We start from the raw sequence: 21,047 nt of genomic DNA, 5'->3' as shown, positions 1-21,047 counted from the left end.
AACAGTTTACCCATTAGGCTTTGGTTTATTCTAAAAACTAGAATTTTACTGTGACAATTCATGACTTTTTAGCAGCAAGAGGTCCCTGTGCTGTCAGTAGGTATTTGCAGCCCTATATCAAGTCAAAACCTGCAACCCACAACAGCCCCAATTTCCCATAAAAGCTTGTGCAAAGATGGGGTTTAAGCCTTTCTTAGGCTCAATTTAGTCAGAGTTACTTTAGCAGATAACCATTCTAGCTAAGGTTTAGTTTTATGTCTAAAGCAGAGGTGTTGGGGCTTTTTTAAAATGTGCTTGCTCTATGGATGTGATCAATCACTGCATTTTTTTATCCTTTTTTTTAAACTTGAAAGAAATTAATTTAGAAAGAGAGGTCAAATCAGAGCAAGCAGCCACAATACAAAGAGGCAAGTGTTGGTTGCAGAGGTGTCCAGGTAAATGTTGAGACATCCATTCAAGAAAAACAAAATATATTCCTTCCAGGAATTAGAGGTATTCATGATTTATGACGAAATTTTCCTTCACTTATATGGAAGGACATAACAGTTTAACTATTTTGAATTAATTTTACAATGTACTTTGCTAGTTTATCATAAAAATGTTACTGCTGTGTGTGTGCAATACGATTTTATGTGCTGTATGTATCATTCCTACAGCAGATGCTTTTAAAGCATCCCTTTTTCACTTAGGAAAATTTCAAAAATTAAATCCACCATTTTTAAATGAAAAAAACCCTTGAAGTGCAAGGATTAGAAGGAGGCATGGCTGAGTGCAATTCAGGTGAGAAATTAAAGTCTGCATAACTACGGAAAAGGACTGCAAGATGAGAGGAAATGTAAGATGGAAAGTCACAGTTTGGGAAGTCTCCTTGTGAGACACCGAGAATTAAATCAGAGGAAATGTTTGAGAACACAGTGGGGTGAACAATCCTGCTTTGCTTATTGTAGTGTGTTTCACGTTACCTAGAAAATCTTTAGCGGGGATTCTGGAAGCTGATTAAAACCTATAAATGCTCTCATAGAAAAGAGTATTCTATGCTGGGAAATGCAGCCAGAGCACATAAACTCTGTCCCAGTTCCTTAGCAAGGAGTTACACACTTGGTTTGCAGTGTCTGGATTTCAGTCTTACTTTTCATGATACAAAGATGTCAGATGGAAAGCATTCAGGTGAATACTTCTGAAATAATTAACAGGTGTCAGGGTTAAGATGTTTTGTGCTTGGTTTTGAACAGCAGAAGCTCCATCTAAAGCAGAAGGAACTTTCACTTAGGAATTATGTGCCCTCCATACCCTAAACCAGGATAAGGCTGCAGTCAGCCTTTTGCTCATGGGTGTTGTCATAGTTCCTGTGATGGGTGTTACTGTTAACTCCTCCATTATTATCAAATTACCATGCAAAGTGAGCTTTTGAGGAGCACAGAGATTTCCAGCTGGAGACAGACACTTTAGCTTTCCCTCCAGCAGGACATTTCAGTAGATGTATTCAGCCAGGTGTGCTCCTGTTTCCGAGTGAAATAACATGTTCACATTTTTCCTTTGATCAAATAAAAAGCCTCAGGATAATTAGCTGAAGAGATGATGGTGATAACTAATGGTTTCCTTCTGCATCAGAGATCTTGCTGATGCAATTTGGGTATAAGTCTTGATAGACGTGAACTGAATGCAGCCCTGTGCTGCATTGCCAGATGCTCTCCCCCCTTCTCAGAGGCTGTCAGACAGCAGAGAGGCTCCTAAACCTGGGCATCCTATCCCCCTGTCACTCACAGTCATTCATTTCTATCAAGTGACCATCAGTCTGCCACACAGAACAAACATAACTCCTTGCATTTTTTGGCCTGAATTGTCTTAATAAAAAAATTTGAAGTTTAATTTGTTGTGGGTTGTTAGTGACTAAGGATTCCAGGCCAATTCTCCCATTTCACAAGAGGAGTTAAATTGGTATCAGTGTTATACAAAATTGGCTCTGCTCCATACCCATGAGCATCCCCCTGTATCCCTGAGAGGCAAGCACACAAACCTATCCCTAGCTATGTGGCAACAGCCCTCCTATTCCTGATCCTGAGGGCTTGTATTGGAAAAGGGACCCGAAGTTATTCTGTAGCTTACAAGGACTTCCTGCATACTGGAAACAGCTGCCCTCAGAGCATACAGAGGGTGCATGGGCCTTGCCTAGTCCATAGAACTGTAAGCCATACCTTCCTAAAAGCAGAAGAAATGGGGAAAAAAAAAAATCTCCTCTTACGTGTGGCAAAAGGTTTTTATAGAGGTATGAACAGGACAAAAATGGATTACAAGACTTAGTCCTTATCCAGCAAGAGATTGACCATGCACATATGTGAGGGATACACATGGCATGGTTAAGGTTCCTGCAGATGTGCTGTGGTCCTGAAAAAAATCCGACAACTAAAAATGAGCTTTCACTGAACACCTCAATTCCATAATATGCCAGAAAAGTGGATGCAATGTTGTTAGAGCTGAATGAGAATCAGCAACCAGAAAGGTAAACGGTCATTAGTTTTGTCTCATGTTGTGAGAGGATTCCTATGGCAATTCTGCTTCTTGTAACCAGTGCTAAAAATGTTTGTTTCTCTTACTGCCAGACTAAAAGAGATAAAAATTCCAGAGGTATGTGTGCATTAATCAGCGTTTTAAGTGTAGCTTCTGTATCTATTAAACATTCATGTAATGCAATAATCTAAAGTCAGAAGGACTCTCAAATATTTACAGGTTTCAATAAATGTTTAAAATGCAATTTTTGTAGCAAACAGCAGAACTGGACTTCCTTTGAACGGATGGACATTGGTGCATCTTCCTGTGTTCTAATAAGACGTGAAAATAAGGAGAAGATGGATGGCAGAGGTATCAGGAAACTCTCATCCCACAGGAAGTCAGCAAAGTAAAGGAGAACCTAAGCAGTTGGTTGAGACACTTTGCATGGTACAGAGCAATGGCTCATGGAGCAGAGAGGGGCAAGTTCAGTAAATATCTTGGAAGGGGGAGAGGAACAGTTCCATGGATAGCTTTTCTTTACCAACTTTCAGCCAAGTCTTACTATTTGCCAGCAAAACCGTGAGTGTCTCAGTGTCAGCTCTTCCAGGTACAGAGTCACGGGGGTGAAAACCTCACACAGCCAGCACTGTGCCAATGCCATAGGCCGTTTAATGCCAAGACTATATAGTCAGGCTCAAAGCAAGGGATTTAGTCTCTATAAGGGACGAATGTAGTCTTACCTTATGTTAGTCTTATGTGCAAGGCACATAACTAGACATGGTGTCTAACAGAGACAGGTTTCTTGACCTTGATCTTTTAAAAACTTTTTTTTTTTAAAAATGAAGCAGCTTTCTAGTTTGGGAATAGAGCAAAGGCCAGATGGAAATGAAACCTGAGAATGAGTACGTTGTTTTGTATCTGAATTCACAGCATTTTAGATCTTACACATTTTGCACAAATGACACGCAGGTTCTTAAGGTTCTGGTTTTTTTTCCAAGTCCTTTCTGTCTTTTGTTACAGCAAGGGACCACAGTCCCATACGTATGTGATAGACTTACTTACACTACCATAGTGCTCAGAGGCCTTAATGGATTGGGCCTGAAGACAATGGCAATAGCAAAGCATTAAGATGAAATGAATGAAACAGAGAGAACTTCATGTATTAGACAAATGCAGAGCTTGCTTACGTCTCCAAATCATCCACACTTTTGTCTACAAAATGGTACCTGAGCTGATCTCAGTTACCTAAATGTGATCAAGCTTAACAAGTTCACTTTCACTTTGGAAATGCTCCACACTCCAGAGGTACTCATCTATTTTAAGTGAACGCTACCATTCGTCTCCCAACAATTAGAATTAATCAGACACGTCTAAGTTTTCCCATGTAATGAGTAAAAATTGTTTCAGTCTTCAAAACAATTGAGATGAAGTATGTTCTAAGGTTACTCCAGAACCTTGGATACTATAAGGTAATGAAAAAATCAGTTTTGCCAGCACAGGGAAAAGCACCTCCTTCAAAAACAAAGAGGAAAAAAAAAGAGCTTTGGATGATCTAAAGCTAACCATAGTATGAGGATTCACAGGAAAGTAGTGGATACTTGCTTCTCACGTATAAAACAAGTATTGTTGCTCATAATTTTTGAAATACCATTTAGAATGTCAGATTTATTAAAATGCTTTTCTACTGTAGATGGGACATGGCAACAATTTCATTAATCTGAAACAAGAGATGACAGAAAAAAATGAGTAAACAGACAAAATCTTCTTAAGATCCTGTTCACAGTAAAACTTAGAATGTAAACCTGAGAGCTTAGAGATATTAATTCTTGAGGATCTGTTCAGAAGTCAGTAGTTGTCTACTAACCTAATTCATTCAGGACCCTATTTTACGTGAAAAAAGCAGATTTAAAATTATTCAAGGAAAGCACTTCCTTGACCTCTCAAGACTTTTAGGAGCTCTTGAAGAGGAAACAATCTCCCAAAAGAGCAATCTGAAGAATGCTAAGTAAAGGAAGAAGTAGATTACAAGTATAGTTTGGACCAAGAAATAAAAGCATAAACATAGGACATGATGAACTAGCTTGCATATTAAATAAACAACTAGCAGGACTTGAAATCAAATTAAGTTTCCAGCTGCAGAGAAGGTCAGCCCTGCCAATGCTGCATGACTCCTGCTCTTGGGTACCCACCCACAATTTGGCAATCTTGTATATTTACTAAGTACATTCGTTCTTAGCTTTAATCATGAATTATTCATGTCTGGCTAATACCAGATTCCCTGGAGTATTCATGCACAGCATGCATGATGATCAAATTTTCATTGAATTTAACAGAAAGACTTCTCTTTAGGACTATCAGAATGAGGCTTTAATGACAAAACACATCTCTTTTCTAGTTCTTCCCCCCACCTAGATATACAAAAAGCTGATTTTTTAACTTTAAATACATATGGGAAAATGATAATCCAAAAGATTGCTGAGCAACAGGTTGACATGATCAGGAATGGATTAGAGAACACAATCAAAACAATGTGTGGTATCACAAAAAATTTAGCCAGAAATAAAACAAAAATCCTACTAAGGGACTTCACAATGCTTTCAATTCCTTGGGTATGAACGTTATCTTACTTTTTTTAAAGCAGGTTATAATTCAATTACCCTATTCTGTTGCTATTTTCTGCACCTCTAAAGAGACTATCTCATTTGCAATAGCAGTTTTACCATTACAATAATAGTAAGAAATTTCAAACACTTTACTTCACTTGTGCTTATACTACTGTTTCCTGTATTCTGGGCTATTCTTGGACTTAAGAGAGCTTTTTGTGATGCTCAGAACTGAAGTGAAATAGCAAATCCATTGAAAAGATGATGGGTCTTATTTTGAATCCTGATTCTGCAAAATATTCTGCATTTATAAAGACTTAATCCTTGTGCTGTTCTAATCTTTGTATGAGAAAAGTCTAATTTTGTTTGCAAATTGTAAAAAGGAGTGAAATTAATTTACTGCTCACCAGTTTCTCATCAACATTCTAAACGTTCCTGTGAAATTAATATATTAAACATGGGAGTGGAAGGATATTGCCAATTTAAACATCACAGATTAAGACAAGGTGTATACTGATGTTATAAAAATCAAAGTATTGATCTACATATGTTAAAAGAAGAATCCTCCCCTATATCAAACAGCATAATAGAGCTATGGCACTATCCCAGCTGTATAATCACTCTAAAAAGAAGCTGGAGTCATTCAGGCATTCATTCAGAATTCCAACATCATTTCAAAGCATTACACAGAAAAAGAAAACTCCTACAGTATGAAACACTACTGACTGCAAGTTTTAAAGCTGCATTTGGTTGTACTCTACAAATGAGATGGTCACAAAGTCCTTCAGAATGGAAAATGATACACATTTCAAATAACCCGCCCATCCTTCTACTTACCCTAGAGATATTTCTGAAGCAGAGAAAAAAAACCCCAGCAGACAGTAAGAATGACCAAACAAGAGAACTCCAAGAGTTACTTAGCATCAGATTACAGACAGTAACTTGTAAGGCAAAGCAACTGGAGCTTTTGGCTGGTCCAGCTCATCAGCAGATTGAAAATCTGTACAAGAAGTTGCAGGAGGAGCTTTAAGTGACCCACAGCTTAAATGAGGTGAATGAGCTGATATAAGCAACAATCAAAGAAAGTGCTCCATGCTGACACAAAAGCAAATAGATGTGAATCAGCCATAGCCCTAATTAGGCAGGACATTATAAGGGAAGGTTTGAAAGAATCTTCTAGCAGGTGGAGGGGAGGAAAACACTTAATGAATTTTAACACTGAGAGTCATCATTTTATCTGCAAGATTATAAAATATGGCTGCTTTGATAACAAGACACAGAATAACATTTCAGGATGTCCCTTTCAATGTACAAAAAGCACACAATTTGTCTCTGACAGAATTTCTAGTAACATTTCTTACCCACACACAAGTGAAGTAATTCACTCTTACCGGGCTGTATTTAAAAAATTAAGTTGGTGGAATACTGTGAAAAGGTTGACTTGGTTAGAGTTAAAGTCGGTTTAGGGAGTACAGTTTTTGAGTACTTGATAAAATTCTCTTTTATCCAAGTACTCTTTTGTGTCATCTCCCATATTATCCTCATGGCTGGAATACTACTCCCCCTAGAAGTCAGTGGTAAAAGCTTTTTGCCTTCATAACACGAGGTAGCAGAGTTTGCAAACCCTGTTTCTAAAATGCTCCTTCCACATAGGAATCAAACCCTTTTCCACATCATAGATTATTTATTAACATCTTGTTCTTCCAGATGTCAAGACTCTCCCTGTTTTATCAATGTCATACTTCTTTCCTCACTCAAGCTCCTCTTTAATCATATCTAAGAGCATTCCTTTTTTTCCCCACTCACCTCCACCATTCCCCAAAGTATCTCTTTTTACACCTCTTCCCCAAGTCCTTTCAACACGAGTTATATTTTTCTTCCCTTCCTGAGAAACAAGTTTGGCTGTGCCTTTTGATTCTTTTCTCCAAATAACTTCCTTCTGTTTGCTTCTGCCTCTCATAATGAATGCTGTGTGAAAGTTTGCACCTTTTTCTTTCCCACAATATGGGTTTTGCTCTCTCAACTATGCAATGAACTTTCCCCTTTACACTTTTCCATCACTTATGGTTTCCAAGCCCAGATTATTCTAGTCGGCCAACATATTTCCCTTTTCCAAATTTGACTGAATTTGACCCATGTAACATTTCTTCCCCAGACTGGGGATCTAAACACTCACACATTTGTCAGTAAACCGTACCAATAGTTGCCTATTTACTAGGAAAATATTTAACACACTAAGGATACTGCCATGACTAAATACTACAACACCCTCACCCATCAGATAAGCACAGATTACAAGTATCTCAAGAAATTTTAATTTTTAAGAATCCTGCAATTCATTTAAAAGTGACGTTAAAATCCAGTAACTCTAATAAGTGCTTGAAATGCCAGTTTAGTTGATTCAGATGGCAGTTCTAACAGAAGTAAAAAAATTTGCATCTACATCTGCATCAAAAATAAATATCCATTATTGAAAAAAAATTAAAAATTAGTTACATCTATTCCATTTAAACTATTTAATAGGAGTATTTCCCGCAGTGCTACATACAAGAAACTATTTTAAATAACATTAATACAAACTAAGAAAAGTCAGAGAACCTGAAGTTAGAAAGATTTCATCTTTCTCTCACATAATAAAAGACATAATACATATGATTCATTCAAACAACTATAATATCATAACTGTAAGAAAAAGCTTAAATAAAAGTGTTTAAATGAAGGAGCTAAAATCCAGGCATCTAAATCCACGTGTAGGCACTGAATAGCTGGTTTAATTTTCAAAGCTGCAAACACTTTGAACTTCCAAAGAGTTTAAGGTGACCAACACCTATAGAAGTCCTATTAACACTTACCCACATAATCTACTCATCTGAGTAGGTCCATCAAATTAAAAAGGATTTGTATGTATAAAGAACATGACTATAGGATTAAAACATATGCTGATATATGGATTTAGTCATCTAATTTAAATATCAAAATTTAAAACTTTCAACCACAACATTTAAAATATGATTTATTTAATTATGCATTTAGGATTTATGCTATAGCCTTGAAAAATGTATGCTGTGAGGAACTCCCACTAGATTTCAAAAGAGAGCAATTAGTACCTTTTTTTTCAAAGTGGCAACCAAAGTTGTCATGATCAATGTATTATTTGAAATATTGAGGTCTACAAATAGGAGAAATCATTCAGAAACCGTATTTTCCTCATTGACCATATTACTTTCACAGTTTGAAAGCAGATCCCCTGTTAGCAGAGATTTCTGCTTAGAAATGGATGACACAGCTCCAGAATTTGAGAAGTTTATGTAATTTCATAACTGCCTAAAAAAGAAACTTCATCTTTTATACCTCAAGTTTTAAGCAGGGATCAGTATTTACAGTTAAATCAACACCTCTAAATACTTCATTAAAATCAGGATACTGGCCATCACAACACCATTAATATCAGTTAGTTAAACATCTTTTCAGTTGCTAAATGAACATACACTTTCCAACACAAGGAGTTTTAATCATTCATCCATTATTATTGGTCAACTCAGTGTCACATTATTTGTCTTTACTACTTTCTTGTTCTAATAAATCACAACAGCAAAATAATTAGGTTGCTCTTTTTAGCACAAAAAGAAAGGGCTCAGCCCTGCAGACACATTTCAAGTGCCTAATTTTATAAATGCTGACGGTCATATTAGTATACAGAAAATAAAGCTTGTGACATGTGTGGACAATCAGGGTTCTAATCACCATAACAGTCATTACTGACATCAAGTCTGCAATGGTCAGAGAGCTACAGCACTGAATCTGCAAGATAAGAATATATCAACTATTCAGGTAATGTCTATGAAAATGAATTAATCTGAGGTCTACCCTGCCACTCCTGTGGCAAAATGAAAAAATATTCCCACTTTGTCCCTGGGAGGGAAAGACAAGGTAAGACACTGATTAGGTCTTACTCTCTTCTTTGTCACCACTGAATGAGAAATTAGAGATTGTTCTGGTTCACAATACAGGTAAGGAACTGTTCTTTTAAAAGACCAGATCTTTTAAAAATTTAAAACTTGATAAAGGATTGATCCACCCCTTGTTGTGTCTACTCAGATGTCTTCAATTACCAGCAATTCACCTTGGTTTTGGAATACAGGTCTGAAGTATGCTAGTTCCATCCAAGTTTTTAAATGCAAACCAAACTAATATCATTAAGGCTGCTTTATGTCTGTGTCAACTGGATTTACTTAGACCAAATGGAACAGTCACTTTGAGGACCTTCAAGTGGAGTGATCTGTCTTGTCAATATTCCAGAAAAAGTCATTGCATCTACTGGAATAATTAGTCACCAACATCACCATCTCTGTCACCTATGAGCCACAGAAAATGAAAACCTATAGCTAGTAAGGCAGTTCCAAGCAGATCTCCCAGTGCAGTAAGATAAGGTATAGAAAAACTGTCAGGATCTTTTCCTTTTTTCCAGAAGTGGTGCACCATCCAGTCAGCAATCCATAACAGAGTAAACACCTACATAACATCAAACAAACAAAATCTGTATTACTATTACATAAGTTACAGCAAAAGGAAGTCAACAGCCAACATTATTGTCTCCTTACTACACAGAATTATTGTATACAATTGCTTTTGAAAAAATATAAGTAATTAATACAAACAAATTTCAGACTCAAGCTCCCCACAACTAGAGAGAGGGACACTTAGCCAACTTCTCTCAGTCAATCACATGCACAGCTGAAAGGAACATATCAAATTATTGACAGCATTCTTCACCCAGTCTGTGCTTGAGGACTTCTGAAAAATAGAAAGAAAAAGCAAAAAGTCCAACCACACATGCAACTGCACTTCTCACATAACACATAGTTCTGTACAGAGAGAGCTTAAGTGAGGCTTTGAGTTAATTCAGAACCGAATCATGTCGCTCCACATGAATACACTCAACCCAGGTTAACTCCTGTTTCCACAGATGCAGCACTGACCTGAAATCAGATGTGATATAAAGAATATCAGGTCAAATTAAGAACAGTTTCCTCTGGGTTGTATGAACAGCAAAAATGCCCTAGAACCTACTTTTATGCCTGAAATACCATCTTCAGCACCTCTGTAATAAGGCACACCTGCAATATATATTATGAAATTGTCACTCCAGGCTGAATTTGGCCCAAAGTAAAAGACTTTACTCCCAACTGTGAATGTCTGAACATTTGAGAAGTTTGATCTTAATACCAAAGGTATGCATAATCATTAATCCAATTTTAAAAAAGAATCCTTTAATGTTGCACAGCTGTGTGATAAGAGATTCTGGTTCAGTGGAATCATGTGGTGTGGCATGGCACAAGATGAATGGAGAAAGGACCACTAGCTGAGTTCCATTTCTTCTTGTATCTTCTAAGGAGCTGCTTAAGATGAAATAAACACTGTATTTTATGTATTTTTAGTTAAACAGCTCTTTAAGAAGAGTAAACTTTAAACAGTTACTCCTATAATTCATTTTTTAAGAACTCCACGATGTACATTTAAAGGAATATGCAGCATCAAAAGTAATAAAAAGTATAACATTATATTTTATTTAGTAAATAATCAATCACTGGCATCAAAAGCATACTTATAAATGTATACACTCATTTATTGATAAGATGTTGCAAGATGCTTCTCCATAATAAATACAGCAAAATGAATGTCATACAAAAAATTGTGTTGAAAAAGTTTCTCAATTAATCTTTGCTTTGCAGAAGTGTATGTTAAAATACAAGCCTGAATTTCTAATTAAAAAAAAAAAAGGAGGAGTATTTGCTTAATGAAAAATGCATGGCTTATTTATATAAATGTATCTTCTGAAAAGGGAACTCTGTAGTCTAAGCTAATTATGCAAGTCCTAGGTGCACTGACTGGAATCCAAACAAATATATTTAAAACAGATGTTTTCTTTGGAAGACTATCAGATTCTCTAAGTCAGCTCCTTCTTCTTACAGAGACAAAAAGAGGCCTGTTTATAAAAGATCCTGTACATTAACATCTCCTACAGGATGTGCACAGAAGACCCTGTAGCGCCCCACATCAACAATAGTTATGCATGTTCCATTAGAAGATGAGAGCATTCATTCCAAGAAAAATATATACTGCATTTATATAACACAACCAATTAGACATAACATACACAGTAAAATTTAGATGGCAGTATACACTTCTGACTCTTAAAATGTGAATACCATTCGTCTATATATTTTCCACCCTGAAATAACCAACTTATACTTCTGTGAAAATGGGTAGTTTGGAAACTAAGTTTCTGTGAACCTTCCCAAATAACTCTTTGTGCTTGTATTAACCTATGGGTGCACAACAAATAACGCGAATTATAACACGTCTGGCTTCTGTAAGTAACAGGGAAAAGGTTATAGCATATTATATTAACTGATGCTTATAACAATATATGACAGAAATTGGGACATAGTGCTTACAGAATATGTTATGAGGATGCAGTTCACCAGCCTTTATTTTTGTGAGGGAATAATGCTATCATCCACCATGCATTTGCATGGCTAGAAACCCACTAACATTTAAGAATTATAGGGCTCAGTCTGTGGAAATGGTTACTTATTTGGCCACATTAGTTCGTGCTGCAAGACAGAGTTAACCATTGTGACTTCAATAAGATTTTGCTGTTAAGAACACTGTTAAGAGGGGGCAATCAAAGTAATCAACTATTATTTTTTGGGGAAAAAAAAGAAGGACCCTACTATGAGTTTGCTGAATTTTTGAAAGACAGTCTTGAATTTAAAATCATAAGTCACTCACAAAGATCTGACAGATTTAAAAAAAAAAAGGAGAAAAATCATTAAAAAGACATAACAAGACACAACACTTCACATTTTCTGAGATTTATTTATCAGTGATGGATACTTATGTCAGCAAAATAACGCAGATGGCACAGCAGTATGAATTCTGTGTACTTCTGCCCTGCACTCTTGCTATGAAGAAGAAAGCCTTTCTACTTCCAACTGAAAACCAGCTGGTTTTGAGGGAAAAAATAAAAGGACCAATATCACAGAAAAACCTACTAAGACAGTAAAAAAATGTTCTGTTTAGCATGAAAGCTGGAGAAAAGTGATAAGAAAAGCTTGAAATATATGAAGAACATGTTCAAGATGTGAGCTAAAATTACTTAATATACAGAGGAAGAGAACAATTAAGTGTTCATGCTATATTATTATTACTCTGGGAAAAAAAATCACAATCAAAATTGAGGAAAATGAAACTAAAGACATGATCAGATTTAGACTGCATTTCTAAAATGACCCTTTGATCACATTGTCAAAACAAGTCCTCAGAAGACAGAAGCAGCAGAATACCGCAATAAGAATAAGAGGGAGGAAAAGAGCTAGAGTGAACTCTTTATCAAATACTAATGATGAAGAATCTAAAAATAAGGAATATAAATATCTGTATTATTTTTTACAACAAAGAACGGCAATAGAGAGTAATTCTCAATATTGAACTTTCTGATTCAAATTATGAATATCAGATTGAAACTGAAACTGAATATGAATGCTTAAATATGAGTGAGCTTCACCATTTAAAGTTCAAATCTTATGACTGCATGACTAGAAATGGGAACATTACACACTACAAAGCAGGGGTTTTTTTCCTTCATTATTTTGCACAAAATTTACTTTCATTCTTTGCATGTCTTTAGATACAATAACAAGATTAGCTAAGGAAAGTTATTTTTGATCTTTTTCATGTAGCATATCTGCATTTTCTCATGGAATTAATTTCTTATGATTTCTGAAATGGGAAAAGAATAAAACTCTATTATTTAAAATAAAGATACACAACTTCTTCCAAACATTCTTACTACTGTCTAAGCTTCCTATAGCCTAATTAATAAGTTGCAAGATGCTATAATATTTTTATTGTTTCGTTCATCTGGCATGTCCATATTTTATCAGTGAATGCATGTCAAATTCATAGTGATAAAAGCATAACATTCAAATGCATAATATTTGTAAAGCAGATTAGAATAATTCACCTTTATACTGGTTTATATATTAGTTGCTGTGATGAATGAATTCCAATACCAAACTGGAAAATTAAAATCTAAGTTATATAATTGCATATGCTTTTCCAGGTGGGCCTTATCAAGATTCAAGTCTAAGTTTAGTATGTAGAACAAAGACCCCTTAGCAGTTTATTTAGTATGCCTTAGACAGGATACCCTGCCTGTTGTTAGTACTGCTGATTTCACCTTAAATTGTTTCCATATGAAGGTGCATTACAAAATAGTTGCATACTGTTACTTTAGACAGGAAACACAGATGCAAATAAACTGAGGTAACCTCTTCAAATGTAGTTTAAGCCTCCTTTACTCTCAAAATTATATTGACTCAAAATTCGTCTATAACATAATTATGAAAAGATCTTGTAATTACTGCATAAGAACTCTTGCCAGTCTATGAAATTCAAAGGTAAGTTTGTTTATTTGTTTTTTAATTATGAGTAAAAAATCCCAGTTAGGGATCTCTAAAGACTACTGTGTCTTCACTCTGTCACTCTTGCCAGATTTATGGTTTAAGTCTTCTAGTGGTTTTGACCCTTCGTTAAGTTAATTTTCAAATTCTATATTACACATCTCCAATTTTAAATGGCTTTTGATGTCTTCATGTGAAACTAAGTAGTAACTGCAAAGTGCTTGTAATTGATCTACACTGAGCTTGCTGAGTTTCCATTGCCTACAGACAGAGATCTGTAGACAGTGAACTCTCAGAGCAGGGTCTACACACGTTTTTCAAAAGCCATTTTTCTCCAGTTTTCTCAGGTAGCATATCTGGTGTGTATCATGTCCAGGGGAAACAAATCACTATTTCCTCCCAACATATAGAGATTTCCTTCAATGTCTGGCTGCAAAGAAACCACTGAACAGCAAGTTTTTTCTTGCTACTGTTTGTGTTGTAGGTATCCAAGTGCCCAGACAGCACAGCATACATTTATGTAAAACTAAAACCTCACTGAAGTAAAAATTAAAGTTGTTTCTAAGTCAATCTGACTATACTGATGTAACTTTGTGGGAAGCGACTTTCTTTTCTATTCCACATTTTGATTCAAATTTTTCCGATTGCCATCTTGATTTCTTTGTAGCTTTGCCCCGGTTTGACCAAAATAGTCCTAATTTCAGGCTGTTCCTCAGCTGTCTGAGAAATGAGACGTGTAACCCAGACCAGTAAGTGTTCAGGTATGCTCAACCTGCATTAGCTGTAGCACAACTCAGCGTGTCATGCGACGTACATAAGTACTTGAAGCTCAGCCTTCAGAAGGCAAAAATTATATATCCCTGCTAATGACTCGGTAGGAGCCAGGATTCTACCACAGACAGCAACACAGCTGGAAGAGAAGGAGTGGTTGATACCCCCATTCACATCCCAATGAATCTGGCAAGTCTGCTCGTCGTGCTGCAATGAGAAAGCACTGAATATACAGAACTGTCCAGATTTGGACTTTAGTTTCCATAATTCACGGTCTCTTTAGCACTTATATGCTCTATCTTTCGGAAGTAACCTTTCCTGTTAGAAAAAGTAGTATTTAAAATGTATCAATATTTTGTCTATAAACACAACCTTTCTTATTTCTCTATTATGTACAGTGTATCCCATGAGCTATGTTTCCACATTAAAGAGGCCCATACCATCATTAGAACCCTCACACTAGTGAGAAGTCCAAAATATTTTTGATGTGAGCAGGGAGCTGTTATGAGCAGTGCCGAATTCTTGGTTTTCTATTGCCCCAAACAGCCCTGAAGCACTGCAAAAGTGACTTCACAGTTGTACACATCTGACCTTCGTTGGGTAAGAAGAATTTTGGAATTACTTATTTGCTTGGTAATAGCTCTGGGAATCTCCTATTGTTTGTTTATTCCCTGAGTCTTAAACGTAACTGTGTGTTCAGATTTGGTTAGTAGGTGTGAAAATTCCTTAGAGGGCGTTTTACTGGCTCAGTGAGAACATGCAGAACAGAGGCTGCCTTTGAATGCTCCAAGCTGTGTGCCAGGACTGACGGCTTGGCAACTCCAGAGCTGCTCTCACTTTCCTGCAGGCTGACAAGACCAGGGATGAAACTTTGCTCAGTGCACAGCCTCATACAGTTAAAAAATACTTGTGCCTTTGTGAGGTATAAGAGGAGGACTGTTCTCCAATTAATATAATCTTTATTGCTCAAATGCATATTGTAACTGCGTACAGTGTACTGGTACATGTTTGTCTGTGACTTGTTCTTGTAAAACTTTCAAGGAAAGAGTATTCCTCTTAAATAGAAGCCGCTCATCAAATCCAAAACACATTTAAAATCATTATACTGGTTTTCATTAAGGCACATTGGCTTGCTCAGATACTGTACGCTGCATTACGTGAAGTACCCTACGTGCTTAGAGGGTATACTTTCCTGATAACATTTTTTATTTGTATTTTCCCCTGGTGCTGCCATTCATAAACACAGAACAGGCTCTTCACTACAGAGTTAATTCAGACCTTTTGAACTCTAGCTTAAAAGTTTTAGCTGAATGCAGATTAATAGAAATATTTGTGCAGTTAAGGTAAAGGGAGTACATCCTTGGCTTTCAATAGAACCAGTTTATAAATTCAACTGAAGAACATTTCAAGAATATGTATTAATTTAATGGAGAAAAACAACTGTACTATTAGAGTTAGGAACATTAAAATAAAATAAAAAAAATTAAATACTTTCTGGGTTTTCTTATGATGTAGAAACCCAAAACTGTTTCATTCATAGAGAATCAGAAAGAATGAAGATCATAACAGTATGGATACTTATACTACTTAAAATATCTTAATTTACTGATTTTTAGAAATAACTGTGTATTCAGAGAAACTGTACTTTGTTTTACTACATAGCATATTTTCAGTCAATAATAACTAAATTACACTATTGATAATCTACATCATGTCATACTAGTTATGTTTTTTCCATAAATATTTCAATTAAATGGCATGCTGTGGAGAAAATATCCACAAATATCTCAGAACAGGTAGGGAGAAGAGATGAAAGGAGCTGGTAGGCGTGGATGGTGAAAAAACAAAAGTCAAACAATCAAAGTATCAGATTTGGATGAAAATGAAGTTAACTCTCTAACTGGAACTCCAGCAATACTGCATAGAACTTTCAGTGGAAATAAATTCCATTTTATCACCTTCAGATGAATCTTGAAGTTTACAGACAATCTGAAAAAGTCTTGTTAAAATGCCAAATAGAATTCATATATATGTATCATTTTACTATAGAAATAATGTGGAATAGCATAAAATGAGAGAAGAAGAGAAAAATATAAAAGTAATAATCAATGTCTTTGCATTAACATTTTCTTGATTTTTTCCCATTTATTCTAACATTCCAGTTCTACTTTTGCCATTTATCTAGCCCCTTCCTCTCCATTTTAAACAAACACAGAGCCGGACAGTCAGAGATTATAAACAGATCTTGAAGTCAATTAATGATCTATTTCAGTCCACAGTAAGATATGTCATTGAATAATTTTACATCTTACAACAGTCACTTGAATTTTAAAGACAGAAAATCCATTTCATTGCTGCTTTTATTTTTTAATTTAGCATTTTTTTTTAACATAGTGAGAAAGATATAAATAGGAGATATATTGTCATAATGATTACTCATCTCCCCTTTCTGCCCCCCAGTTCAATATAAGTAAGGAATTGCAAAGGTCAAAGTAGTGATATTAAACTTCCTCAAACACAAGACTGACAGTAATTAACTCTTACCTTTGGGAATCACTGTATTCTATTAAATTATCATCTACCACCTCAAATGTAAAAGATACAGCTTGCAAGCGGGATTGCAATTTTTGACATCCATTTTCATATGCCTTCCATGCAAAGTGAACATAAATACAAAGCCCAATATATTATAAAACAGGCCTAGAATGCAGATCTCTCACTGCTCAAAAGACTGACAATGGAGTTGGTATGTTGTTAATTGAGACAATAATAATTAGCTGTGAGGTTTTTCAGTTTTACAGCAGAACTGGAAAAGCTCTCATTGGGAGGACAAAAATATAAAAGAATTCTCGAAAAATGAGATCAGTAGATGTTAGATTATATCAAAAGAAATGGCAGCTTGAAAACTGTTCTTTACTATATCCAGGTGCATAGATGAAGTCACTGAAATGGGAAGAGGAATGAGTACAAATATTGAAGTGTTTTCCTTGAGAAAGGAGAAACTTAAAAGCAACCAATCGCAGTATGGAAGCACCTCAGACTGACAGGTAAATAAAATATGTTGAAGATTTAAGAATTAAAGCAAGAATTATCTGTCCAAAATTTTTGAATCTGCTCTAATTAGAGGTATGCAATACTACAATAATCACTACTAGAAAAACACCAGAAAAATTAAAATGCGGAAAGAAATCTACTAAATATTTTCAGAAGATCTTTAAAATCATGGGGTTTCAAATTGCAAATATGTCAAGACTCACGAGAAGTTATAGTGCGCAACACTGTTATTCAGTTTCCAAGTAAATACATCTCAAAACACCTGTTATGGCTACAGACTGAAGATAAAGAACAAAAAAATCATCCATAAAAGGAAGCAGGGAAAAAAAGAAAAAAGCTGTATATCTGCTTTATTGGTAAAAAATCAATACAATCAAGTGTGGCCTTATGTACTGCAATGGAGATGCATGGCTGCAAAACTGAATATTCTAATCATATAATGAATTTATGAAAAAGCAACTTTACACGTCTATACATGCTGATGCTGGGTCTGAATTACTGTGTGATCTGAAAGTCCTGTCATAATGCCTTAGACTGGTTTTCAGGTGAACTTTTGCACTTCTCAAGTTTTACCGTACCCCTTGCTGCTGAAGGAAAGATTTGTGTCCCTAAATACGTTATGATTGCAGTTCTGTGAGAAGGAGCATAGATTTATGAATACAGTTTGATTCCCATGTGATATGTCTGAAGTTTAATAATGGCTGAAATTACACTGCATTCAGTACTGCTTACCTTCAGCAGAGGCATTAACAGGGACTCTTGCCCCAACCTGTTTTCAAGATTACAGGAACCCATTACCACTAAGAGAGCTTGATTTAGATAAACTTGACTGAAATGGGGCAAAGGATTCAAAAGTTCTCAGAAAGGACAGACAGACAGAACAGCTAGAGTGAAGGAATAACATCATTTCTTCAGGAAAACACATTATAAAAAAAGTGATAAGACTGGAAACTAGGAATATTATGTAAGAGGAAAATGAAAAGTAATATATATCTTTTAGTATGACACTCTCATTTTCAAAGGTTGGAATGTTAACAGTGATGTTCTATCAAAAAGGTATACAATTCTCATATGAAATGGTAACAGTTTTTGAAACCTGTCCTTATTGAAACAGCAGTGTGATAAACACAGAGAGAAATTCAGAACATTAAAAATCATAATTTTATCAAGAGTTCACTGCTGATAATATTGTTTGTATTTAAAAACTAAAGTGGTCACGTTTTTAGAAGCAGTAGGTATATTTAAATTATGGATATTTCAACTACACTTTAACTGTGTAATGCGAACAGTCAATTTTTGGTTTTAAGGTGCAATGAAATATTATAGTTAATTCAGCCATGTTATAGCTAAAAACTAGCTGTGGCATTAATAAAAAGATTTAATTTTGTATTAAAGATTTCTCAAAGTGAAATTATTTCACCTTGAGACATTGCTATTTCAAAAGGCATTTTTCAAGAACTGCCCTTGCTGGGTATGAACCAGGTAAGATCAGCCAAAATAATGTAACAAAGTTTGACAATAAATGCAATTAAAATTTCTTGTATAGTGTTCACTGTCAGACTAATTTAAACTTTAATAAATATTAAGAACACACCAAGGAAGCTGTAACATTCTTATCTACTGTACTACGTTAACTAAAACAGTAACATGAACCACTTTATGAGATTTCTTTGCGAGTTTTCCTCAATATATTCATTATTCATTAATGCTACCTTTCCTTCTTTCTATTTCCCCTCTAGTTGATTAAAATGACAGGGAGTTTAGATGCAATGATTCCAAGAACAATGTGAAATGACTGGGAAAAAATGCAGTCAAGTGTCTTCTGGAAAGCACTCACAATACACCTGTGCATGCTGCATATATGTGGAGATAATTAGTTACTTCAGAGCTGTGCTGAAAGCCTGTATTAACCCATATCTCCTTGTATCTCATTCGTGAGATTTTAGATATGAGAAAAAGCATGGTTTTCTTCAAGCACTTGACTTTCTACAAGCATTTGTAAGTTGTACTTGTTCTTACCTGTAGCAGGGCTGCAAATAAATATACTGCTATAAAGATGGGGGTCAAGGAAGTATGTCCACTCTTCATTAAGTGGATAGTGTACAAGAAAATCAGGTGTCCAGGAATCACCAAAAGAAGCAGAACTTGGGCTGATTTGTTATTTACCCCTACAATAAAAAAAATATAAAACTTGGTTAAGCTCTTCAATTACTATAGCAGATTTTTATTCTTTTTAATATAAAAAGAAAATGGTTTTGGAATTCCACAGCATTGACTGTGGAACTATGGAACAGCAGGCGCTATTTTCCACTAAAAGACTCCTTGAGGAATTTCACAGTGGGGGAAAAAGACAACTCTAATGTCTATCAGAAAAGGTAAGCAGAGCTCTTCCAGAAGAGAGTGCAAATTGTCTGCCTTCATTCTGTGCTCATGTAATACCATCTACATTTTTGGAGCTGCAGTGACCTCTTAAATCTTCCTAGGAAAGACAATCTTTTGGACTCCATATTCAAGACAATCTTTAAAGTACCATATTTTTCTAAAAAGTAATCCCCCATTTACCACTTTCAGATCTGTTCCAATTAATTTAATATATATGAAAGTGTAATACATGGTGTTGGCACATCACATTTCACCAGAGTTACTACATCATTAGGAAAGTGGGAAATACAGGGGAGGAATAAGCTGTGAAGCAAGAATCTAGAAAGAAAATGGGAAATTGGAAATGGAAATCAGGGATTTGGCTTAGCAATAATGTTGTTATAAAGCTTGGTCCTGACAGGAAATTGGTTTGAGCTTCTAGGGGTAAATGACAAAAGGTAGGAGCAGGTAGACAAGCTTAGGAAAGATGAAGGTTGAAATCTTCCTGAGTGGGTATCACAGCATCCTGTCTCATCAGCCCTTATCTTCAAGCCTTGCCAGGGTTACACCCTGCTCTGTGTTCCTCTCTACTCATTGCCTCCTCCAGGAGTTCCTTGAGATTCTCACGGGCAAACAGCTGCAGAGAAAGAAAACTGCCAAGCCTCTGCTGCCTTTGAACTGCACACAGCCAGTTCAGTTCATTGCCATTCCTCACTGGTGGAACAGCCTGGCACACAGGGGTAAAGAGGAGACGAGAGACAGTAGTTTTAACTGACTAATCCATACCTGTACCACAATATGTTCTGCATGGGTAATAGCAACCCTTGGCTTCTTCTGGCAGCTCTCCAGGAATGCTGTGTAAATGGAGGTAGGTAGAAATTCTGCTAGCTTGAATAGCTACTAGATTACCACCAATACCTGAAATGCAAAAGGGAACAAAGGAAAAGTTTTCAACTATTTTTTTCCTCTAGTAGGCAATATTTTTGCAAATTTACCAAATTTCTCTATGTTTACCACAGTACCCTACATACAAAAGTCAATATGAGAAATATCTTTAGAATGTATATTAGTTACAGACAGGCAAACACCAAGCATTAAAACAAGTCAGAAAACTTGGGCTACAGTTTGGTGTATCACTGGATATTTGGAGATCAGTTTTGAATCACTGCAAGTGCAAAAAATTCCAAACCTTCCAAAAGGTTCAATCTTATGCTTTCTCATAGGTGAAACTCCCTTTTATTGTTCCTTTTTTTTTTTGGAAATCCCTCTTGGAACAGCAGAAGTACTGCACAGTTGTGCC

At 35.7% G+C, this 21,047-nt stretch overlaps 1 protein-coding gene across 1 annotated transcript in view; it reads right to left on the bottom strand.

Annotated features, from left to right (window-relative positions):
- Positions 1-8,221: 8,221 nt before the first annotated feature.
- The window catches only part of SLC41A2 (solute carrier family 41 member 2), a 48,177-nt gene continuing 35,351 nt past the window's right edge, over positions 8,222-21,047 (bottom strand). The window contains exons 9-11 of the mRNA XM_027680439.1: positions 20,534-20,665; positions 19,406-19,554; positions 8,222-9,605 (exon numbers count right to left, since the gene is read on the bottom strand). Of these exons, the coding sequence (XP_027536240.1) occupies positions 9,420-9,605; positions 19,406-19,554; positions 20,534-20,665 (467 nt within the window). The 3' untranslated portion in view covers positions 8,222-9,419. The remainder of the gene's footprint in view (positions 9,606-19,405; positions 19,555-20,533; positions 20,666-21,047) is intronic.

Source organism: Neopelma chrysocephalum, unplaced genomic scaffold, assembly GCF_003984885.1.
Source record: "Neopelma chrysocephalum unplaced genomic scaffold, ASM398488v2 Primary Assembly neopelma1_59, whole genome shotgun sequence".
In the NCBI taxonomy this organism is placed as follows: Eukaryota; Metazoa; Chordata; class Aves; order Passeriformes; family Pipridae; genus Neopelma; species Neopelma chrysocephalum.
The sequence above is the reverse complement of the archived record's forward strand: the minus strand, read 5'-3'. Positions and strand labels throughout refer to the sequence as shown.